Source organism: Lygodium microphyllum, chromosome 28 (assembly GCF_053477565.2).
Source record: "Lygodium microphyllum isolate KBCC chromosome 28, Lygodium_microphyllum_v1.1.10, whole genome shotgun sequence".
Classification (NCBI taxonomy): Eukaryota; Viridiplantae; Streptophyta; class Polypodiopsida; order Schizaeales; family Lygodiaceae; genus Lygodium; species Lygodium microphyllum.
This window is the reverse complement of record NC_141162.1, coordinates 45,289,003-45,312,505: the sequence shown is the minus strand read 5'-3', so window position 1 is coordinate 45,312,505 and position 23,503 is coordinate 45,289,003. Positions and strand designations below refer to the sequence as shown.

Sequence of the window (23,503 nt, the reverse complement as noted above, 5' to 3'; positions counted from 1 at the left end):
AAAAACTCTTTGACATTCACCCCCTCCTAACCTGCACATCCTCCAGCATGTGCCATTTCACAAATTCGCAGGTTAAGGAGGCTCTTCTTCTGATATATCTTCATCTTCATCCTATCAGTCTTCTTCATTCTCCTTGTCTTCAAGTAGATGGCTCACATCCAAGTCATCAAGCTCATAAGTAGAAGACTCTCTTCATTTGAAGAGCTTGATACGTTTGCTGGCTATTGGTACCTTGACCATGGTTCCATCCATTTCAGCCAAAGTATAAGTAGCATTATCATGTACTACTTTCACCACATATGGTCCAAACCATCGCTTGGCTAGCTTCTTATGAGCACTATATTGATTGTCAAGGCTGCCGTCATAGACAAGTACCCAATCATTCTCTTGAATAGCTCTTGGATAGAGTCGATGATGCTTGTCAAACCTCTTCTTATTCTTCAATCTTGCTGCCTTCAGCCTTTCAATGGCTGTCTTGACATCTTCTGGCCTTCTTTCAAGCTGCCTTATGTGTAAAATCAACAACTCTTCTCTATTTTTTCCTTCATCACAAGGCAAGATACTCCATGTGATAATAGAATCCTCAATAGGCATAATAAGTGGCTGCCCATATATTAGTTCAGTCGGCATATAACCTGTTACTGCACTATGGATAGTTCTATCAGCCCATAATGTGAATGGAAGCATTCCATGCCATTCTCTCATCTTTCCTCTGCAAGATTTTTCCAATGCTTTGAGAATTGATTGATGACCTCTTTCATTCTTGCCATTGACTTCAGGATTGTAGGCTGATGCAAGAGATAGCTTGATTCCCAATTGAGCAAAGAAATGGCGAGCCTCATCGGCATCCAATTCTCCTCTATTAGCAGTTACTTTGGCAACACAGCCATACCTGCAAAATACTTCTTCAAGTAAAAATATACAAACAACTTGAGTGGACTTTGTTATCAAGGCTTTTCCTTCCAGTTGATTTTTGAGATATATAATTAACTTTTGCAAGTTGACTGTGTGGGACTGACTGTCTGCAATACCCTGCAAAAACTCCCTCAAGGAGCAAGAACTAGATATCTCATGTTCCAAATTCCTATAGGCATGGTTACTAAATCAACATCCCATTTGTAATGAATAGATAACGGAAAGGTAGGCTGAAGCCCATCTCTATGCTTAACCATAGAGTACATTTGACAAACATGACAAGTCTTGACAAAATGCTCAATGTCTTTATACATGTTTTGCCACCAAAATTTCTCTTTTATTTTGGCAAAAGTGCCCCATATGCCTCTATGGCGAGCCAATAGGCTTCCATGAAATTCTTTCATGACCTGTCTTTGAGTCTTCTTATCTGCTAAGACACGAACAGGCGCTCTTCCTTTCTTCTTCGCATGCCTCCAAAGGTAGCCATCTTTGGAAAAGAAGCCATAAGCTTTTCTTCAGATTCTCTTAAATTCTTCATTAGTCCAATCTTCCTTCTTTGTCATAGTGCTCAGAAATTGGCCAATTTTTAGCCAATCACCTGCATAATTTTATTCTTTAAAATGTGAACAAACCAAAACAAAACATTGAGCATGCTGTCTTTCAGCTGCCCATCGTCCTTCCATGGTTGTTTCTTCTATCTTTGTTGCTGTAAATTTTGCTACAACAGCTGAACCTGTTGTACTTGCCGTAATTAATGATGTACCTGCATTTTTTATAGCTATACCATTATTAGGAATAGTTGTACTTGCTGTTTTCAGATCTGAACCTGCAATCATAGCATAATTTTTAGCAAATATAGACTCTGTTTCTTCCTCATCCATCATCTCATCTTCATGCTTATATCTGGCATGTGAAAGCATGTCAGCAACTGGATTATCTCTTCCTGCAATATGTTTCAAATCAGGATTTAAGGATTTAATATAGGCTATCTATCTTAGCATAACTATGTCAGGAGTGGAGCAGTTGGCAATCATGCCCAAGAGTGGAAGACAATCTGTTTCAACTATTACATATGCGCCCATGAAGTACTCCTGATCACACTTCAATGCAGTTACAACTCCCTAAAGTTTTCTTTTAATTTGAGCATACCTTCTTTGACGTTCATTGAGAACCTTCGCTCCAAAGTGGATTGCATATCTATTGCCCTCAAGATCATCTTGACCGACCGCCCATCCTATCCCAATAGAACTTGTATCTATTGTGAGTATGATAGGCTATCCATTAGAGTAATTAGCCCTCTTTAAGGTGGGGATACAAATCAGCAATTTCTTCAATTTTCGAATAGCTTGTGTATACTCTTTTTCCCATATAAATCTTTGGCCTTTTCTTAACAGTTGATAAAGATTTTTAGCAACATGAGTGAAATGTGGGATCCAAATAAGATAGAAAACACATGCTCCAAAAAATCTTCTCACCTCCGAAACATTTGTGCATATTTCTCACATTTTGCTGATAGCATCAATCTTTATTGGAGAAGGCTTTCGGCCATATGGACCACACATATGCCCAACCACAAGAACTTCTTCGACTCCAAAAACAAATTTAGCACCTGAAAGAGTAAGATGAACTTCTTCCAATTTAGACAAGATTTGAGCACAATCATTAATATGATGGGAAACAAACTTGTGGCATCCAAGCTCATTCAGTTCTTCATTCTTCTCATGAATTTCACATCCTTTGATCGGTACATCATCAAGGAAAGGAAGAGTTAGTTGGGGAATATAATCTCTCAATACTTTATGCATGGCATTCATCATGTGAGCTACTGAATTTGTAGCTCCTTGAGGTAGAGTACACATGCGGACTAAACCAAGAGGCGTCTTCATTGTGGTAATGTCTCGGCTCTCCAAAGCAAGCTGAAATTGGTCATAATCCAAATATAAATCACCCATGGAATAAATTGCTCTACCTGCAAAAGCCTCAGCAAATTTATCAACAATTCGCCCCGAACCAACATTTCTAATAGTGACTTTATTGACAGGCTGTAAATCTTGAATGAATCGCAAAGATCCATTCTTCTTAGGCACAGTAAACCATCGGTTGGAATACAGAGCTGAAGATCGCTCCAATATTCACATCTTTATCTTTTCATTTAACAGCTCCAGTAACTTAGGCAAATGAGCCCTTGGAACTAGAATTGGTTTAAGATTCCAAGGAACGTGTGGGATCGTGAAAATCACCATTGGTGCCACAACACTTGGATCTACACAGCCAATTTCATGAGGTTGAAATGAAAAAGATTTTCCATGTTTCTTTAATATCTGCATAAAGGCTTGCTTTTCAGCTGGCAAGAAAAAAGATTATTCACAAATTAGAGCCCAAATGGAACTTATATGACATAGTCCACCATTGGTATTGTAGTTTTAATGGCCATCATGGCAATCATGGGTAGCATGGCAATGATGGCCACCATGGCTATAATGGGAAGCATGAAATAAATGCACAACATGGTATGTATGGATAGCATGATCTTCATGACAAGATCCTTCTCACTAGGTATGATTCACAATCTCCCTCATCACCATCAGACTTGGAAGAATAGACATCCAAGTTAGAGTCCTACCTCAATATCTATCCCCGCATGGATGATCAAAAAATTATCTTTACCCCTCTCCCATTGGAAGGATTTGCCCAAACATGGTGGCACTATATCAATGGGGAGAATCATTAGTTCATTGATTGGAAAGGCTTTGAAATGCATATGGTTCAAGCATTTGTATCCTCCGTGAAAAAAGAGCGATTGGCAAGATAATGGTGTACTCTTGACCAATGTAATATCACTATACAAGAGTACACAAATCAGTTTATGAACTTGACCATGTATGTGGAGAGCATTAATAATGATATCAAATTACATAAGTAGAACTATGGATTGGAACTGAGCCTATCACTGGATGTCATGGCTCAAAATCCAACCAAACTATTTGATACAATTAAATTGGATGAAAGATATGCAAGAAAGTATCGTAAGAATGAGAGTTTTCAGCAAGGTTATGGACAGAGTCCCATCCCCCATTGAGTTCAATCCCATATGGGGGTGGTTCTAAAAGCAACTCTATGCCTAATAGCAAAACCCCAAAACACCCACTTACTCCCACTTCCATGTTGAAAGAAAACAATGTACTTTTGGGACAACACTTGGATCTAATGTTGAGAGTAAATATGCTGAAAATAGACACTCCACTACATCACCCTCCAATGGCTCAAGTTGCCAAAGGTTTATTTCCTCAGATGTTGTGAAAACGAAAGCAAAAAGGCCTGTGTCTTAAATGTGGGGATAAGTACACTGTTGAACATGCCTCCAAGTGCCCTTAGAAGATAGCCAAGATCAAAGTTCATAGCACATATGTAATAGAAGATTGGCACAATGATGAGGATGAATTAACTATTGACAATGAGGATCATGCTGAGGATGTGGACCACGAGAAATTCTATGACTCGAAGGGATGGGTTCTCCTTTAACCCACATGGTTTTCCATCCTATGCACTTGCTTTGACATCCCACCTAACTACCACCTCCCATTGCTCCATCTCCTTGGATGCTTGGACGGGTTTTAGGAGCCCTAGCACCTTGTGCATCCAAGGCAATATTCATGGAAAGGATGTATTTATCATTGTGGATACTAGTAGTACTCAAAATTTTGTCAATAGATTAGCCACCCCTATGAAATTACAGCACCCCCTGAAAGTTTAAGTAACAGATGATGGCGAGAAAGAATTCAACATTCATGTATGTCCTACAGTCCCCCTATGTTTAATTGAAATTTATGTAGCATTGGTTGACCTAATTGCATTAGAGATGGGGTCCATCAATGTTTTTTGGGGTTTTAATTGGGAAAAACAATTGAAAAAATTTGCTATGGACTTCTCTTAGCTTTACATGGAGTTTATGATGCATGGATAGATTATCTGCTTAGGAGTTCATGATAATGGTGATTTTTGGCTCATTATAGTAAAGCAACTCAAACAAGAGTTTAAGAAATTCTATTAAGAAATGGCACCACTATCTGAATGGCAATGGCTTTCAAGTAAAGAGCAAACAAAGAGTCCTCCACTACTTCTTAACTCAATCTACTTTGACTTCTAAGAAAAGGAGATGGTTGGCAACATTGAAAAACTATGATTTTGACATTTCTCACACTTGAGGCAAAGATAACATCATGGTTGATTTGCTCTCTCAACTGTGGGCATGCAAAATATCCTCCTTTTTAGAGTTGCATAGTGATTGGATTGAGGATCTTTAAGAAGATTATTTGTTGGATGTGGACTTCAACCACATATTTAAAAAATTACAACATGGAATAATGACTGAAAACTCCCAATATCAGCTCAAGCATGGCCTTATTTGGTCCCATGGCAAGATTGCCATCATCCACACTTCTCCTTTCACACAAAAGATCATGGAAGAGATGAATTCTTACCCCACTTCTAATCACTTAGGTGTTTTTAAAACTTATGATAGGATTGCCAAGAGCTTTCACTAGAAAGGATTATGGAGGGATGTCAACGATTTCATTATCAAAAAATGTTCCATGCCAACAAAACAAGGACAACACACTTAGGGCTGCTAGCCTCTTGCAGCCCCTTCATATTCTTGAAGGGCAGTGGACATATATCACCATGGACTTAATCACGATCTTCCCATTTTACAAAGAAAGGATAGAACAATATATATGTGGTAGTTCATTGCCTCACCATAGCTGCCTACTTTATCCCTACCACGACATAATACACTACATTTTCGATGCCCACTCAGTTTACGAAGTATGTCTTCAAGTTCCATGGCTTGTCATAGGACACAATCAAGATGCCAAGTTTGAGCATGTTTTGGTAAAAAAATTTCACATCTATGGGTACCAAGCTTGCTCCATCCACTACATACCATTCTAGATAGATGGCTAGACTGAAAGAGTAAATAAATTGCTTGAGGCATACTTATGACACTTTTGCCATGATGTACAACACAATTGGGATACACGGCTCCACTTGCATGAGTTTACATAACAACTCCACCTACTCTAGCATTGGGGTTTCCCTTTTTGAGGCATTATATGGATATAAGGTTCCCCTTCCTATAGTCTTATTCAATGATAAGATCAACCCTTAGAGCAAAGTCGAGTTGGATCACATGTAAGCCCTACTTCAGTAATGAAACTTGAATCTTCAAAAGGCACAAACTCACATGAAGCTCTATGCTAATGAAAAAAGACAACATTTGGAATTTCAAGAGGGAGAGTTGGTCATCTTGGAAGTGCCTAGGTCCAATTACTCCACTCTTAAAGAGGGCAACAGTAACAAGTTGGCCCACTGTTTCTATGGCTCCTATTCAATCCTTAAGAGAGTTGGTGATTTGGCCTATCAATTAGAGATTCCCCCTACCACCAAGATTCACAATGTGTTTCATGTCAGTGAGCTAAAGCCCTTCATTAGCACCTTAGTGCACTATGTGGAAGACCTTCCCCCCATAGACAAAGAAGGTATATACTCTATTAGACATAGCAACCCTCATTACTTCAACTTAGGTAATCTTCATTATAAGGTTCAAGTTGAAGAGAAGCTACCTCTATGATTTGATCATATAACTAGCTCTATGTTATTTGAGCATCAAGGAAAGGATGCTAAAGTTGGATGTAAGATCTTAAAGGTTCTCATGATCTCCTTCTTTTATTGTGTTGTTTCGAATAGGATGTTATTGGTGTTTTCTATGAATAAATTTCTCCAATTCTAGGTGAAATTTGTGATGATCCCACATGATACAAACATGAATTAAATAGTCTCTTCTTCCAATCCAAAGGAAGGATGTTGTGAACCTCCATCGTGATTTGAACTTGAGATAAAAATAACTTGTCTATGCTTTTGTACAACCCCAAAATTCTTGAAATCACATTAATAATGTGACTATAAGAAGATAGAAGACAAAGTACCTTCAATGGAAATTGTGTTATAAGAACCATTGGATGTGGCAAGTTGGAAAAGTGTAAAAAATGAGGCTTATGACTCATTTATTGAAGATAAGTTGATAATAATAAGTGATATTTCAAAATACTTTGCTAAGCTACTTTAAAAAACCTTAATACTCTTGAAGTTTGATATGGGGAGATCTTTAGGTGGAAAGGGAGATCTTTAGGTGGAAACCTGTGTGTTACTTTTTCTAGCACTCTTTTGCAATGTGGCCATGCTTACCACATTAATGGTATTTTCTATCCTTATTAGCATTTTCATGAGTAGACTAAGTATGCCAGGATCCTCATAGAGAGTATCCACCATCTCTACAAACAAATCCCTCCTGACTTTGCTCATATTGAGATGCATGATGCTAGGTTCTCCTGCCACGGTAGCAAGAACCTTTGCCATGATGACCATGGCCTATTTGAGTAGAGTAAAAAGATGCATCTCTATGTTCACAGCTAGTCAAGCTCATAGTCAACCCCAATTTCACTTTTTCGTGGATAAGCAAGGGTACTAATTCATTAAAGTAAAGCATTTCAACCATGATTGAAATTGATGTATCAAAGGACTTGTATTCAGGCCCTAGACCATTCAAAGTCACATCCACCAAATCCTCATTATCCACATCGAGGATTTTATCTTGAGCCTCTACACTTGTAACCAAGTTCTAGTGTATAGACGAGCTCAAGCTCAACTGCCAAGACCCATGGATCGCTTACTCTTTCAAGTGTTTCAAACTGAGCATGTAATATTTCCGTACGAAATATTAATGACCCCGCACATGATGTGCAAAAAGTGGTTCGAAATAATCTTCCGCATCGATAAATGTTGGTGGCTAAGTGTTCCCTCCACGCGCATTGATAAATTCTGGCTCTGTGACGTGCATAAGGGGTTGTGGCTTGAAGACCGCAATCCTGCACAGGAACACCTCTTTTAGGGGGAAAAAGGGGGATAATGGTTAAAATTTTGACAAATTTTTTTATTATTAACCCCCTTCCCTCATTCGATGCATGGTGGGGAGAGGGAGTGTGGGAAGAACATCAGTGTAAGAGGAGTGGTGTAGGAGAGCATGGGAGGGAGGAGGCATGCTACTGACCACGTGTGTGGCCATTCCCTCCCCCCTCTAACTATATGAACCCCCCCTTGAAGCTTGGGGAGGAGAGAGAGGAGTGACCGCCTTGTGTCGTGAAGCCGCCACACGCCATTGCCGTCGTGATGTCTGCCAGACTGCCGCCTGTGTCATTACCATCGCCATCATTATCACAATCATCATCCTCATCTCCTTCGTCGTCATCCTCACCCTTCTCCCAATCATCCTCGTCTTCTCTCTCCACGTAATCTTCTGCCACAGACGCTTGGAAGCTTCTTTGGAAGCTTCCATTAAAAGGCCTCCTTAAGACTTGTTCTCACGTGCTTCCCCGATCTTTTTGAAACCAAGTCTGCAAAGGCCCATGTCCTGCGTAGAGGAGAAAATAATCGATCGGAGAGGGATTCGTAATGCGTAAAGGGCCCAAGAGGAAGTTTCTGTGAACCGGGATTTGATTCGTATGGCTCCGAAGAAAATGGCAAGAGGCGTACATGCGCGAGCTTCTACTCTGAGTTCGCGTGTGGACAACACCCCGAACGTCAATACCCAGGTTCTTAAAAAAATAGATTCCACATGAAAAGAATGCATTTAAGCATGTCTTCAATTCACGTAGTCAAGTTAAATTACATTGGGAAATTTATTTCCTTGGACAATTTACAAGAGTTAGTGCATGTCGTGCATTTGGGTTTCTTTGCATTTCCAAGTTGCAATTCTAAATGCATATTGCATAGGTTAAAAAGATGGAATTGTTTAAGTGCATCCTTGATTGCCTCGCGAAAAAGAATAGCGCATAATGCATCTTGGCAATAATTTCCTAGTTGTGATTCATATGAGTTAATCATTGACCTCCATTAAATGTTGTCCAAGTAGACGCATTGCATGAAAGGGATTTAAGTACCTTACAAATGGCTTGCAGTGATAATCACATCCTAGGTTGGGCTGAGTGTCGAAGGACAAATTAAATTGATAATGGTCTCATGGTATTCGTTCATGCATGGAGTCTTTCCATCAAAGACTGTATTTAGGAAAGAATGCATTTTCATATTGAAGATTGAATTCAATGCATTAAACGAAGAGTTTATAGACATAGTTCTTGTTGAAATTCAACGTAGGTCTTTATACGAGTAGCCCTAAATTGTCAATCATAATAGTTTAGGCAAGAAAAGTAACGATCCATTGTAAAACTTATAACTGCATAGAAGGGAAAAGTCTATGAATCGCATATTTGTATGGAATGTTATGTCTTGCAATTATTTACACCTTTTTAGGAAAAGTATTTACATTCTCTAAGGAGAGGTCACCTCTTGTCGCAAGACAATTAGATCGATCTAGGTAAATCGCTTGTAATGGCATAACCCACATGGGATTCATAAAAGCATAAATAGTTAGTACGACGAACACCTCAAAGTGCTAGGTAGGGTTTAGTTACGTTAAAAAAATTCTACCTAGTATCACACTTGGGATGCCAAGTCGACTTCCAATCCCAAAGATCCTACCCACATTCACGGAATGTTAGGGTTAGTTAAATGAAAGAACAATCTAGGGTCCTTACCCTAAGGATCGATTGGCCAAATACTAGACTTCCATTTGAATTTAGAAACCCTAGGGCCAAATGTTGTCGACCTAGTATGGTTAGGGTTGGGTTGGGTCAAGAGGACTCCCAAATCCTACATCTTAACCAAAGGTATTCTCAACCAAAGAGTACCGTTTGATGAGAGAACTAATCCCGCAAGTCAGATGCAACTCCTATGCAACAAGTTGCAACATCGCATGGCTTTGTGTTTAAATCACAAGATAGATTTTCCACTCCTTAGAACAAGGTTGGCAGGTTCCAAGTACAAGTTTAATTTGCAAGAGGATGAGTAGTCATCCTGCTACATCACCCTTCTGTTAAGCTGAGTTGCCAAGTTAGGGTAACTATGAATTTCCTAGCAAGCAATCAAGTTAGGGCGACAAGGTTGCCCACGATTTACTATCTTAGTTTAAGGAACCTAAGGTGTTTGTTGATTTGGGTTAACAGGGTATAAACCCTAACCCAAGGATAAAAGGATAAACAAAAAACAAACCCTTAGGGATCTTGCCAAGTCGCAATTGATCTCCGATCGAATGTTGGATGCATTCGGAGAGAAGGAATATACCTTTGCAGTTGGCCAAACAAACGACCACTCGATTAATTGTGTTTGTATAGTTAGGTGAATTGTTTGTACTTCTTTGCTCAATTAACTAAAGTTAGAAAAATAATTAATGCTTCAGGTTGAAGGCCTGGAGGGAGAGGCAGCATCAGTTACCCTCGACTGTCTACCTGATCCTATCCAAGGGGGTTGTTAGTCGCGCCGCATACGTGGACCGAACCTGCCACGAGAGGTCTCTGCATGGGTGCTACTTGGAGCAAGAGGATGCTTGGGTGCCAGCTAGGCCTCTGGCCATAAATCCCTTTCCTCCGGGTCCTGCACAAGAGACCGAGGTGACTCGAGATTGGATCTCAAGGCCCACATACTAGTCTTCAGGTGGAAACTTGGATTAGCGATCCGTGAGGATTGCTAGAATCGCCTTCGGGCGGATTATGGATTAGCCTTCGGGCCGGACTATATGATGTATTCCAAAGACTAATAAATAAGATCAATTGTTGAAAAGGAACTTTCTTGACATTGTTTTTCTATGTCAGTGCTTAAGGTACGTGAAGGAACCGGTGATTAATTGGCTAATTAAGAAAGCTGTTTTTGCTTATCAAATTAATTGTGGTAGGTAATTAGATAACTAAAGCAACCCTGAGGAAAGTGCAGTGGATGCGACCATGGGTCCGTCCTACGGAAGGGTGGTCCCGATTGGCCGAGAACTTTTCTCAATGGAATTGACAGCATGGAACAATGACCTAGAATCTAGAGTACTAGAGTCCTGATTTATGTTGTTTTAGGGGAACGGAATGGGACTATGCCTTACGGGTAGAGAGGTCGAGCTTTGCATCCCTCTCATTTCTCATTCTCCTTGAACCAAGTGCAGCACGAATCGGCTTCGACCCTGACGTTTCTGCGTAAAGTAGTTTGTTTGGGGCTCGATGCTAGTTACTTCTGAGAAACTTGACCATTAGGGAAACCCTGATTCAGGTTGATCCTAGAAGACCTAGATTGCAAACCCAGTGATATTCTGTGGGAGTGCTGGGTGGCGCTTTCTGGACTCTCTTCCCGATGGGCTGCTAAGACGTGTCCTACAAGTGAACACGTGGACATGTTACAGAGCACTTGGTTACCTCAATGCCCGATTGAGTTGCATCCTCTCATGAGTACTCCAGTAGCTCCATGATCCAAGTGCAAGCTTCAAGTGAGCTCGATCCTCACGCTCCATATTCCAAGCTCCATTGCTGTGAGCAAGAGAAGAGAAGCAGAGAGGAGAAGATGGAGAGCTTCTCCACCATGGTCCCTCACCCTCACACACTCACTCCCTCACACTCTTACACTCCCTCTCTACCATGCAAGCTAGGTGATTTGATGCTATGCATTCGATCAATCTAGTAGCACTCATACCCTTAATTATTTATTTGGCCATCAAGTTCTCCAACATACATGTAGGCACATCATGAAACAATTTGCCTAAAGGTTGTCTATCGAACTTGTGCATGATAATATTGTATGTAGGTGACAAAGACTCAATGATTTTGACCACAAGGGATATGACCCTTATATTGCAGGCATGGAAATTTGATGCAACCCATCAATCTTGCCATGCTTTGTCTAGATGCTCCGACTCTCGAGCTCAAGACGGAAGAACTTTTGTGACCCTCTTTCAAGTGTGGTACAAAGTGGAAAGGGGTACTTGACACGAGTGCACCGGACCTTGTGCGGTGCAGAAAGAGACATGTAGTAGTATTGTGTGTTCCTTAGTGCATTCCCAGGGGGTCCACTAGGGTTTACCGTATGGTACCACGTCAGTGTAAGGGAGGGGGTTATTTAAGGGAAGGAAGGTACATTTTATAAGGTAAGGTCCCATAAATAGGGGGTAGATAAGGGGTATTTTCATATATTTCTTGCATGCAGGTGACGTCTCCTTATTACTACTAGTGAATCCCCCGTGAGTGCATTCAAGTTCTACGTTCTCCCCTTCCTCAAAGGTCCAAGTGAAAGAAGATGAATGATGCAAAGTGCTAGGATCATGCCTTCCATATAAGGAGACATGCATTTGTACAAGATGGCAGTGTGGCCCCTTCAAAAAGAATGCTTGTGCCATCAAAGTGTGAATTAGGGCAACTGAGGTCCAACTTTCTTCAAAGGGATATGGATACTTAAGACACACCTCTTGGATTGTGAGGTATGCGGCTACCCCACAATGGTCAAATGCAGCCTCACAGAAGTGGAGAAATGTGGCCACTCAAGCATGGTCAAATGCTCTCTCCTACCTTGAACACAGCTTGACAATTTTGTCAAACTAGGTTTCCTCTCACACGACAATGCCATCGTTTTGGACCTTTGCCTTCTATGCATGGCTTCTAAATATGCTCATTAGGCGACCTTCTCTTGCAATGCTCTTTTCTACCTTTTGAGCCCTTTGCCTCCTCTCACAAGGCACCACCTTCTCTCTCCATCCCTCTCTCCCTTCCCTTTATTTATCTCTATCTCTTTCTCTTTTTATTATTTTTATCTTTCCATGTCAGTCTCTCTCTATTTCTCTCTCCCTCCCTTTATTTCTCTCTCTCCCTCTCCCTCTCCCTCTCCCTCTCTCTCTCTATTTCTCTCTCTCTCTCTCTATTTATTTTCCCTCCTTGCAGTCTCACCTCTCTCTCTCCCTCTCCCTTCCTCCTTTCTATCACTATCCATCTTCTCTTTTTATTTTTTTGTTGCCCCTCTCTATTTTTAAATTTTTCTCTCTTTCCTTATCTCATTATCTCTCTATTTATTTTTATCTCTCTCTCCATCCCTATCTCTATATCTCTCTCTCTCTCTCTCTTTCTCTCTCTCTTTCTCTCTTTCTCTCTCTCTCTCTCTCTCTCCCTCATTCTCTTTACTTTTCTCATTTTTTAAAATTTTCACTCCCTCCCTCCCTCCCTCCCTCCCTCCCCCTCTTGCTATTTCTTGTTCTGTGTGTGTGTGTGTGTGTGTATGTGTGTCTATATATATATATATATATATATATATATATATATAGCTCTTGCTCATTCACAAACATGCAAAATACTGCTCTTAGGTAATGATGCCTTTTTTTCCTAAGTACACCATCCCTATTTGCATCACTATTCGTATTAGTGACATAAGCAACGATGCTAATAGAGACATAAATAGCAACAAAAATAGTGATACTACGTTATCGCATTGGAAATGGCCATCATTATGGCGATACCACTTAACTGTGTCAGAAACGGTCCTTGTTATGCTTTTATTTCCTTGTAGTGAATATGAGTTTATATGCAAGTGAATCAATATTCTTTAGAATTTTAAATGGGCCTATAAAACATGGAGATAACATTGTATCTTTTCCAAGAAACAAGTTAATTCAACGAGGCTCAACTATCAAGAAAACCATATCACCTTCACTAAACTCTAACATTCTCTTTTTCTTGTCATGATATTTCTTTTACCTTAGTTGTATCTCTTTAATGTGTTTCTTCATTCTTTTTAAATTTTCATCAATTATTTTAAGCATTTGTTTTAAATTTTCTACTCTATTTAAAGCATTAAAAAATGAATAGGAGTCACATAGTTATAACCATACATTGTTTCAAATAGAGTCGTTTTAGTTTATGCATACAATGAACAATTCTATGAAAATTCAATTAAGCCCAAATATCCACTCTAGTTGTTTTATTTTTCATTTACATACATTTTTAGTATGTCTTCTATTAAGACCTGGTTCACTCTCTTTGCCTCTTCATCAGTTTGAGGATGAAATGTAGTACTCATCCTTAGTTCGGTTCGAATGGCCTTAAAAGTAGCTTGCCTAAAGTTAGATGTGAATTTTGAGTATTTATCATGAACAATACTTTTTTATATGCCATGCAAAAGAAAGATTTCTTTCACAAATAATTTAGCTACATTTAAAGCTGTGTCAATCTTTTTCATTGGAAATAAATGTACCATTTTTGTGAGTCTATCCACTAACACAAAGATACTGTCGTACCCTTCCTTGGCAACATGCAACTTAGTGATCAAATACATAAATATAGATTTTCACTTGTGAAAGGGTATATCCAATTGTTGCATTTCTTGAGGTATTCATTTCTGTTCAATTTTAACTTGTTGACATTCCAAACATTCCTTCACATATGTTCTAATGTCCTTCTTCATCCTTGGCCAAAAGAATGAGTTCTTGAATTTTTTGTAAGTCTTTGAAAATCAAGGATGAGCAGAGAAAGGCAAATTATGGCATTTCTTAAGAATTTCTTTCTTGAATTTGGAAGTAGCAAGAATACACAAATCATCCAAATAATAAATATTTCCCTGAAGTATATTAAATTTTTCATCACAGTTTTTTTCAAGTTTCTATTTAAGAACAATAAAATTTTAGAATACATGGGATCATCCTACACTTCAAGTCACGCAACATCAATTATGTCAGTTCTTCGTATAATAAATAAACTATTACACATATGCCTATGACTTAAAGCATTAGTAACTTTGTTTTCCTTTCTAGGGTATATATTTAATATCAAAGTCATATTCACATAGCAATCACGACCATCTCATTTTTAAATTATTTCACAAAGGCTAAGTAAAATATATTTTTGACTTTGATAATTAGCTCTCAACTCACATTTCACACCAAGTAATAAATGTCTCCAATATTTTAGAGCACGAAATATATTAGTAAGTTCTAAGTCTTGTACACAATAGTTCATCTCATGTCTCCTTAATTTGTGAGATTCATAAGCCACTACTCTCCCCTCTTGTGTCAACACATATATTTGTATATTCTAAAGATTATCAGGAACATGAGATATATCTTAGAAAGACACTTTATATTTTGAGAAAACATAACCTTTATGCTAAATTGAGTGAATGTTTCATTGTGCAAAAGATAAGATTTTTTATCTAGGAAGAGTTATTTCTAAACAGGAAACTCATATAGATCTAGAGAAGGTAAAGAAAATTGTCGATTGGCATATACCAAAATGTGTGAAAGATGTGAAATGTTTCTTAGGATTTGCTCAGCATGAGAAAACTCATATTCGAGGTTTTTCTAAGATAGCTAGTCCTTTGACTAAGTTAACTAAGAAAATTAAACGTGCACATTAAATTAATTTGACACCCAAAAAGGACAGGCATCCCTGTCAACTTATCGCTTAAGGAATCCACCTTGTGTATGAGCCCCGATAAATAAATATAGTTTTACGGAATCCACCGTGGAATAAAAAACTCATGGAATCCACTATGAAATATACCTCCTGGCATCATGTTTCCATAGGCTTATAATCCATCATTCTATACTTGATTAGCATATCCTATGCATATTGTTTCTGTAGTAGCCAAATTCCTTGAGGTGTACTCACTACCTCAATGGTAAGAAAATATTTCAACTCTAGCAAGTTTTTCACTTTAAACTCCATGTATAACATGTATTTTATTTCATTAATACCATGGTCATCATTTCTATTAATGATCAATTCATTTACATAGATGATGAAGACTACATATCCCAACCATAAGGTGGCACTACTTTTCTACTATTTTAGTAATTGTGATGAAACCACTTTTAGAAGATTCTTGAAATAATTATGCTCTAAAGCGTATGCCTAGAAGTGTCAAAAATACTTATATAAAGTGATAGAATTGAAAAGTAATTTAGTTTACTTATATCATTGAGTCAATTAGCCTATTTCATAAATAATTTTTCTTAAGAAAGTGCTATCAATGACATTGTTTTTTGTACAACCTAGCCATGCTTTTATCCAAATTAACTATGATTTGCATTTTCCATTTGATATCCAAGTTACTAAAAATGCAACCTAATCCAAGCATTCCATACTCTCAGTACATATTTTAATCCATAAAGTGCATTTCTTAGCCTACACAGATGATTCGGGTAATCAGGATATACATAATCCTCAACATGTTTCGTGTGCACTTTGTCAATCTATTCTCCATTCAAAAGTGCATGTGTGACATCCATCTACCAAAGCTTCATCCCTTAGATAGTTCCAAAGTAATGATAGTTCTCATGGCTACCTACAAAAGTAATGACAGTTGCCATTGAAAAGAGGTCTCAACTAAACTCTCCACCATGATCTGCTCACACGCTACAAACTAGAGTAGTTATGTCTCCACAAACACCTTCCACTCGCAAAAATAGGAGCTTGCCTTGCTCTTATACTCTGAAAAATTAGGCTACATATAATGATTGAAGTTGTTGACAATCAACATCAGATACTTGGTCTTCCCAAGGGAGTCCTTGCCCATAGGGATGCAAAGGTCAATATGAACCAACTCATGCAGAGTAGAAGCCCTCTTACTAGCATTCTAAGGATGTGGCTACATATGTTGGCTGCCGATCAAACAGCTAGGAGACAAACTATGAGCAAGAGGGAAGTAGGAAGTCCGTCCACCATCTCCTTTCAAAAATCTTGTTTTATAGTATTAAAATTGAGATGATCATAACAAGCATACCAAAGTAGTTGGAATTCATGGGAACACCTCATAGCTAAGGTTGTGAGTATGTAAAGCCCACCCTCCTAGGATCTTGCCCAAAGAATGGCACTGTAGAAGTATCCTCCATTGTCACTGCATTTTGGTACATATGACATGAATACCAAACCATGTAAGACCATGAACAGACAAGAAGTTAATTTCTTGTCATCTTCCTTCTTGTCCTTGCCATCTTTAACTTTTCTACACTTGTGCATACTTGGGCCTCTTCTTCTTCTTCTCATCATTCTTTTCATCTTCCTTCTTGTCCTTGGCATGTGCCTTCTTTTTCTTTTCTCCACTTGTACTTGTAGTAAATGACTTGGTTGAGCTAGAACAACTAGCCCCAACCTCTAAAAGTTGCATGCTGTCATGCTCCAAGTCAAGTAGTAAAAGCTTCTCGCTTAAGAGTATCTCCTACGTTCTTGATGTGATAAGGCTAGTGTAGAAAACATCAAAACAAGGAGATGGCAAATAAGTCAAAAGGATCATAGCCATGTGTTCAAAGGATATCATCTGACTAAGAGAGGCAAGCTCACCTCTCATGTCCTCCATCTTTGTGATATGCTCCTTTATAGAGGAGGAATCATGAAGACTAAGCATTTAAAACTTCTTCTCAAGGGAAATCTTGTGGACAAACATCTTATGTTGATATAAATATGCAAGCTACTTCCACACTTCTGGTGCAATCCTCAGCATGTGAAAATGTAGAAGGACAGAATCCTGTGAACTCATAAAAGAGAAAGGATTGGGCTTGAGAGTTAAGCTGATCCCACAAGGCTGCATGGTCCATAGAAGTTCGATTTGCTAGATCCTCCTTAGGACGAGGGATGGAATGTGAAACAAGAGCCAAATGACCAAAGATGTCAAGTATACACTCCACCTTACATGACCAAAACAAATAGTTCAAACCACCTAGTTTGTGTTATTTAGGTGATGAGGATAATTTACGCACCTACAATAAGGATATCAATGACAATATCTTCATTGAGGATGAAGTCTTCAGTGAAAGATGAATAGAAGGGGGATGGATGCATGATAATCTCGTCTCTGCTCAAAAGAGTATCTAAAAAGAAGATCCTCCTCGGAGTCATCAAAGCTCATAAACTAGTAAGATATGATTGATATTGTAATCACTTAGAAATCTACATTTTGATGGATACAATGGAAATCATAGAAGGTAATCAACTTACAGAGACGATAGATGCGTCATTTGTCCCGAAAAATCTATTAGCTAAACAACTTGGAAGTTGTCACTTGTACCAAGTTATTATCATGCACAAGATGTGATCACCTAAAAAATGTAGAAATTCATGCCACTTCATGGACTAATGCTCTGATGTAGAACCTAGAGAGTATTGCCTGGCTGTTATGAAGCTCAAATGGGGTAAGCCCTAATTCAGAGTGGTGGAAATCCTAAAATGCAAAAATGGCACAAACCCTAATTCACAAAGGTGCAAACCCCAAAACACAAAGTGAGGTGCAAACCCTAACCCTAAAAGAGTGCGGTGTCTTAGAGAGGTGACCTAACACTAACCGTAATTTGTGTCTACATAAGGGCCTCGGGGGGGTCACTCATGAATATATGTATATATAACGTGAGTTTAAAATAATGAGTTTTTAAACACCATTATTATACATTTTTTACATACAGAAGGGTGTCATATAAAGGGGTTACTTACAGATTGAATAGAAAAGGGTTGTGTTTTATTCAAGGAAAATTCAGAGATTAGGATATTTATAAATAGGCCATGAATGCACGTTATATAGAGAATATATATATAGTGAACTCCCCGAGATAAGGGTGCAGGGGGGATTCACTAGTATTAATAAGGGGACGTCACCTACATGCAAGAAATATATGAAAATACCCCTTATCTACCCCCTATTTATGGGACCTTACCTTATAAAATGTACATTCCTTCCCTTAAATAACCCCCCTCCCTTACACTCACGTGGTACCATACGGCAAACCCTAGTGGACCCCTCAAGTAAGGGTGGAAGGTCTTAGTTGTAATCACCCCGTTGGTCAAAGCTCTTCAATCTTCGTCTCTTTCTCTCTCAAGCACACATAATATTAATATTTGAGAAATGTTTGGAAAAATAAAATACCAAATTACAGTGATATTGGTATAAGATATGAGAGACTTGTATTTTTTTTCACCATCCAAGAATAATGAAAACAATCTCTTCATCTCCTTACTTCTTGCAAGCTTTAATGGCTTTCTTTGCTTTCTCTCATTCTAGTCTTTCCCTCTTCTTTTTTCTCTCTTTTGCACTATTCTCTCTCTTATCTAGTCTCCCTCAAAACACACATACACACACACACACTCTCTCTCTCTCATAATATGTGTAGGCAATAGGTACCTTCGTGGCAGAGCAAGGATGAGGCAAGGGGCGTTGACTGTTGGATGATTTTATTTTGGAACAAGAGCTAAACGGCCACTTCACCACCACCTGCTGGTCAAGTAAGCTAAGCAAATGGCAGTCGCACCAAAAATAGGACCGCCATAGGAACCGCCTCATTAACGTTAACCTTGTTGGCCTTAACCGGCTGACTCCGCCGCCTACATCATGTGACCTAACCTCGACGAGACCGGGAGACCAGCCTGTAAGTCACAACGTCGGCATTTAAAAAGGACTGAAGGACCGACTCGGAGGTGTCTTTAAGCCTATATCTTATTCCAGCTCCGATTACAAGAAGCCGCTGCATTATATTCCAGTCTTACAGACGTTGAATTTAACGCAGACCTACTGACCTACGAAATGGATATGGCCGCCGACGAGTATTTAGCGCAGATCATATCACGGATTCGCGAGGTTGACATGGTGATCGATCACGTGATAATGTGGGTCACTGGCTCCGACTATTGCCTGGACCTACTAAGCGACGTCATGTCCCTTCAGGAAGAAGAGCAGGTGAGATCGGGAGAGTTGACAGTGATCACAGACAGGGTTTACGGAGACGAGAGGACGATGCAGCTGTTAGGCCTGGGAAATAGAATAATGGTCACGCTGCTCTCAGAGACGCACTTACAATCATGCGCGCGAGTTGGTCGCCGACTGATGGCTTGACCGCCACGTTGGCGCCTTCACGTCAGCAGTTGCCTGCCAGCAGGTCCGCGATCGACGCGCTTCAGTCCATCGAGCAGGCCCTTCTGCACGATCGCCATCAAAAGAAGGATGAAGACGAGGTCGACGTCGTCGTGTGCTCTGTCTGTTTGGATACGCATGCTGGCAACCTCTTAACGCAGCTACCATGCGGGCACAAGTTCCATAGAGCCTGCGTAGTCTCATGGCTGTCTAAAAGCAACAGTTGCCCCCTCTGCAGACATGAACTGCCCTGCGAGGACCAGTGCTACTGACCTATCCGCGCTGCGATACGTCGTGGAAAAGCTCACGAGAGAGCTCAAGCACTTTCAGCCGACAACGCGTTGATATAACGGTATCAAATGATGAAAGCAAACATTTTTGAAATAGAGAAAAACGACAGTAGCTATGTCATCTCTTATTGAGAACAATGACGAGAGTGGTGCCATCCCTCATTGGCATATGTTCATAACATTTTAGAAGAAACGCTTCAACAACAAAGATTACATTAAAAATTTTATAGTTGTCAACTCTCACACATCATACATGGACTATTATTGTTGATGGCAATAACATATATCTATTTACTAGATATAGTCACCTCTCATACATAAAGTAAACAGTAAGTATTATCAACCATAATCAAATTTTAGAAATAAAGGATATATTGTATGCTATGAATACTTTATCAATACCAACTCTAGACACATTGATAAGTATGTATGCATATATACACACACAAATTCATGATTTTAGCACATTTGAAACAAAGTGAAATCAAGTATACTCACAAAATTTCTTTTGGTTTAATACAAGCCTTCATTTCATCTTCAAGTTTTTGCCTCATTAGTTCTAAACACCTTCCTTTTGTTTTCAAAAGCAATACTCATTGTTGTATTGATCTCAACTAAAGTTTTAGCACCCATATTCTTCTATTGTGAAGAATGGTTGTTAAGATGTGTTTCATCAAGCTTATGTACTTTCCTTCAAGACCATTTCGTTAGTTTTGAACTATTATAGTCCTTTATGCCAAGAGGGCCATGTATATATTTGGTGCGAGTGCATTTAATGGTTTTCTTTTTTAGTGATTGCATCGGATACGTTTGACGAAGTGTGCTTCGATGAACCCTTTGCTCCGTAGGAGCTTCTTGTGGCCATTCAAAGTGGTGTCGTTGCCTTTTCGAGTATTTTTCTAAAACTAAAAATGTTATATGTGTATGTGGGGTTTTTTTTATTTTCATTTGTGGGGACCGGCAATCAAGGCATGAAGTCCTAGGGTTAGGTGTATCTAGGGGAGATTCGAGTACTTGTCTACCTCTTATCAAGACATTGTGAGGCATTAAAGACCTGTTTTGGAAGGTAGTCGTAGTGACCATGTTCTCCTAGCCTACCAAGCACCTATTCTAGGTGTCCTTGCTAGTATGAGGTAGTTAGAGAAGCTTGCTGAAGTATAAAGAAGAGAAAGTTTTGAATATATCTACATATAAAATTAGAGAGGTGTGTAAAAAGGAGTTCTAACCTCTCACCTAAAGAAGAAATGAACAAAAATTGAAAAAGCAATTGATTATTGCCTTGTAAAGACTTGGTAGGTTCTTGGGGGACAAGTTAGTAAGTTATTCATGAATATATGTGTGCATTACGTGGATTCAAAAGAATGTATTTTTTAAATACTATTTTTATACATTTTTTACATATAGAAGGGTGGAATATAAATGGATTATTTACAGATTGAATAGAAAAGGGTTATGTTTTGTTCTAGAAAAATTCATAGATAATGATATTTATTAATAGGCCTTAAATGCATGTGATGTAGAGGATATAGATATAGTAACTTCCTCGAGAGTTAGACCCAAGGCCAATGCCTTGTCTTCTTAGGGGTAGCATTTAGCCAAAATAAAGAATAAGGAAGGTCAGAGAAGAAACCAAAGTGACTGAAATTAGAAAAATTTAAGTATCACCTTGTGAGAAGCTTTGGTAGGTTCTTGGGTGCCGAGTTAGGACATGAGGCCAATGCCCTATTCTCCTTGGGTTACTCTACACTTAGCACTCTTCTTTTTACATGCTTGAGTATGGAAATTTTAAAAGATAAATGCGTTAATATCTAATGACCAGGCTATAGAAGTCCTTGCCTAGTAGAAGTTCGTGATCTAGTTGTCATTAGTTAGGTAGGTAGTTCATGCCACCACTAGGATGACCTCTTGGATGGTTCTTTGAGCCAGTCGGTGTTGTAGCAGTTGGTTAGCGACTCACTCTAGATTTGTTTCTGATTATGTTGTATTTATCCCTTTAGGATTTTCATGTCTTGGTTTTGTTAGGTGGTAGAGGGAGAGCTATTCTTATGCTTTGTTGCGTATATTTTTTGTGGCAGCTTAATGTTTTTTCTTGTTGTTGTTTGTGCAGATCAATTCGTGGGATTCAATGGGCTGAGTCGCCCTATCCCATGGTTTTCAATGAGAGTAGATTTTAAAGTCTATTTTTGAAGCGGAAGAGAGACTAAGATGTTATAAAATACCAAATTTTCATGCAAAATGAAAAGGTTGTGAATCGATGAGCTAGAGTTTTCCTAAATGGAGTTCAATGCCAAGAATCCAATGCAAGTTTTGATTTTTTGATCGAAGTCCATTTGACCCTCATTTAATCCTCTCACGATTTTGTGTTATGAAGTAGCTACATGATCCAAAAGCTAGAAAGTGTGTCACATTGGCTAGTTGGCAGATTTTTACATCACAAGGCTAGTTGTCCAAATGCATCTCAAATATGAGAACCTTTGCCTCCTCAAAAGCGAAAAAATCACTTTGGCAGAAGTGTGAACACAACAATGTGTACGGATGTTTTGAAAAAACAAGCTTTATGAACCAAAAGTTGCATCTTTTTAAAACTTAGGGCCGGGGGGGGGGGGGGGGGGGGCACTATTTTTCTTTGCACCCCTAAATCCTCTATTTTTCGTCTTTTTTTTAAATCAACAATCATTTGAGGAATCATGAGGGTAGCATGCTCTACCATTTTTTGGCTCTTCATTGCTAGTGATCAGATCATTGAATTTTACACATTAAACAAAAATATTTGATTTTAGTATTTCTCTCTCCTATCTCCTCTCTCCTCTTATGAACTGTTATTATGGATGAATGTAAAAGAGGGGCATGGGCTGAGATGGACGTTTTTTGTCAAATGATCATGTAGGAGTGGAGAGACGCATGAATTGGACTTGGATAGATTGTGAGAGGCCATGGAAGAGCGTCAATGGGTCTCAACATCAAAAAATGCACGTCATAATGAGTGGTTTTATGATAAAAAATGAGAATTTCTTGTTTTATGATGAATTCTTGTTTGAAATGGTTAGCAATGCTTGGATTTGATTGCCAATCCTCTATATTGATCACACATGTTGAAAGAATCATGAAAAAATCAGTCATATAATTATTTTATATAAAACACGCAAAACTCGAGATAAGACGTTCAAGGGAAAAGATGCGGTTCTTGGGTTTTTGTGTGCATTTGTCGTTTTCTATGAAATGAAAAATGAAAAAAAAACAATTTTTTATAAGAGGAATCTATCTAAACTTGAAAATGAGTAATTAATTGTGATTTTATATAAATTATCAAAAATAAAAAAATTATTTTTGTGTCATAAAAATAGGAAAAAATAAGATTAATGTGTGTGGATATATGATGGAGATGAAGCATTAGGTTTAATATTATTTCAGTCCCATTTCTTTGTTAGAATGAGTTTTTATCACTTTCAAATAAAGAAAAATACATTAAAAACCATGCCTTACACTTATCAATGTATACATTT

At 38.7% G+C, this 23,503-nt stretch overlaps 1 protein-coding gene across 1 annotated transcript; it reads left to right on the top strand.

Annotated features, from left to right (window-relative positions):
* Positions 1-19,464: 19,464 nt before the first annotated feature.
* On the top strand, positions 19,465-20,057 carry LOC148011412 (E3 ubiquitin-protein ligase RING1-like). Its single transcript, XM_087669851.1, has one exon. The coding sequence runs from the start codon at positions 19,659-19,661 to the stop codon at positions 19,980-19,982; it is 324 nt and encodes a 107-aa protein (XP_087525977.1). The 5' UTR covers positions 19,465-19,658; the 3' UTR covers positions 19,983-20,057.
* Positions 20,058-23,503: the final 3,446 nt, after the last annotated feature.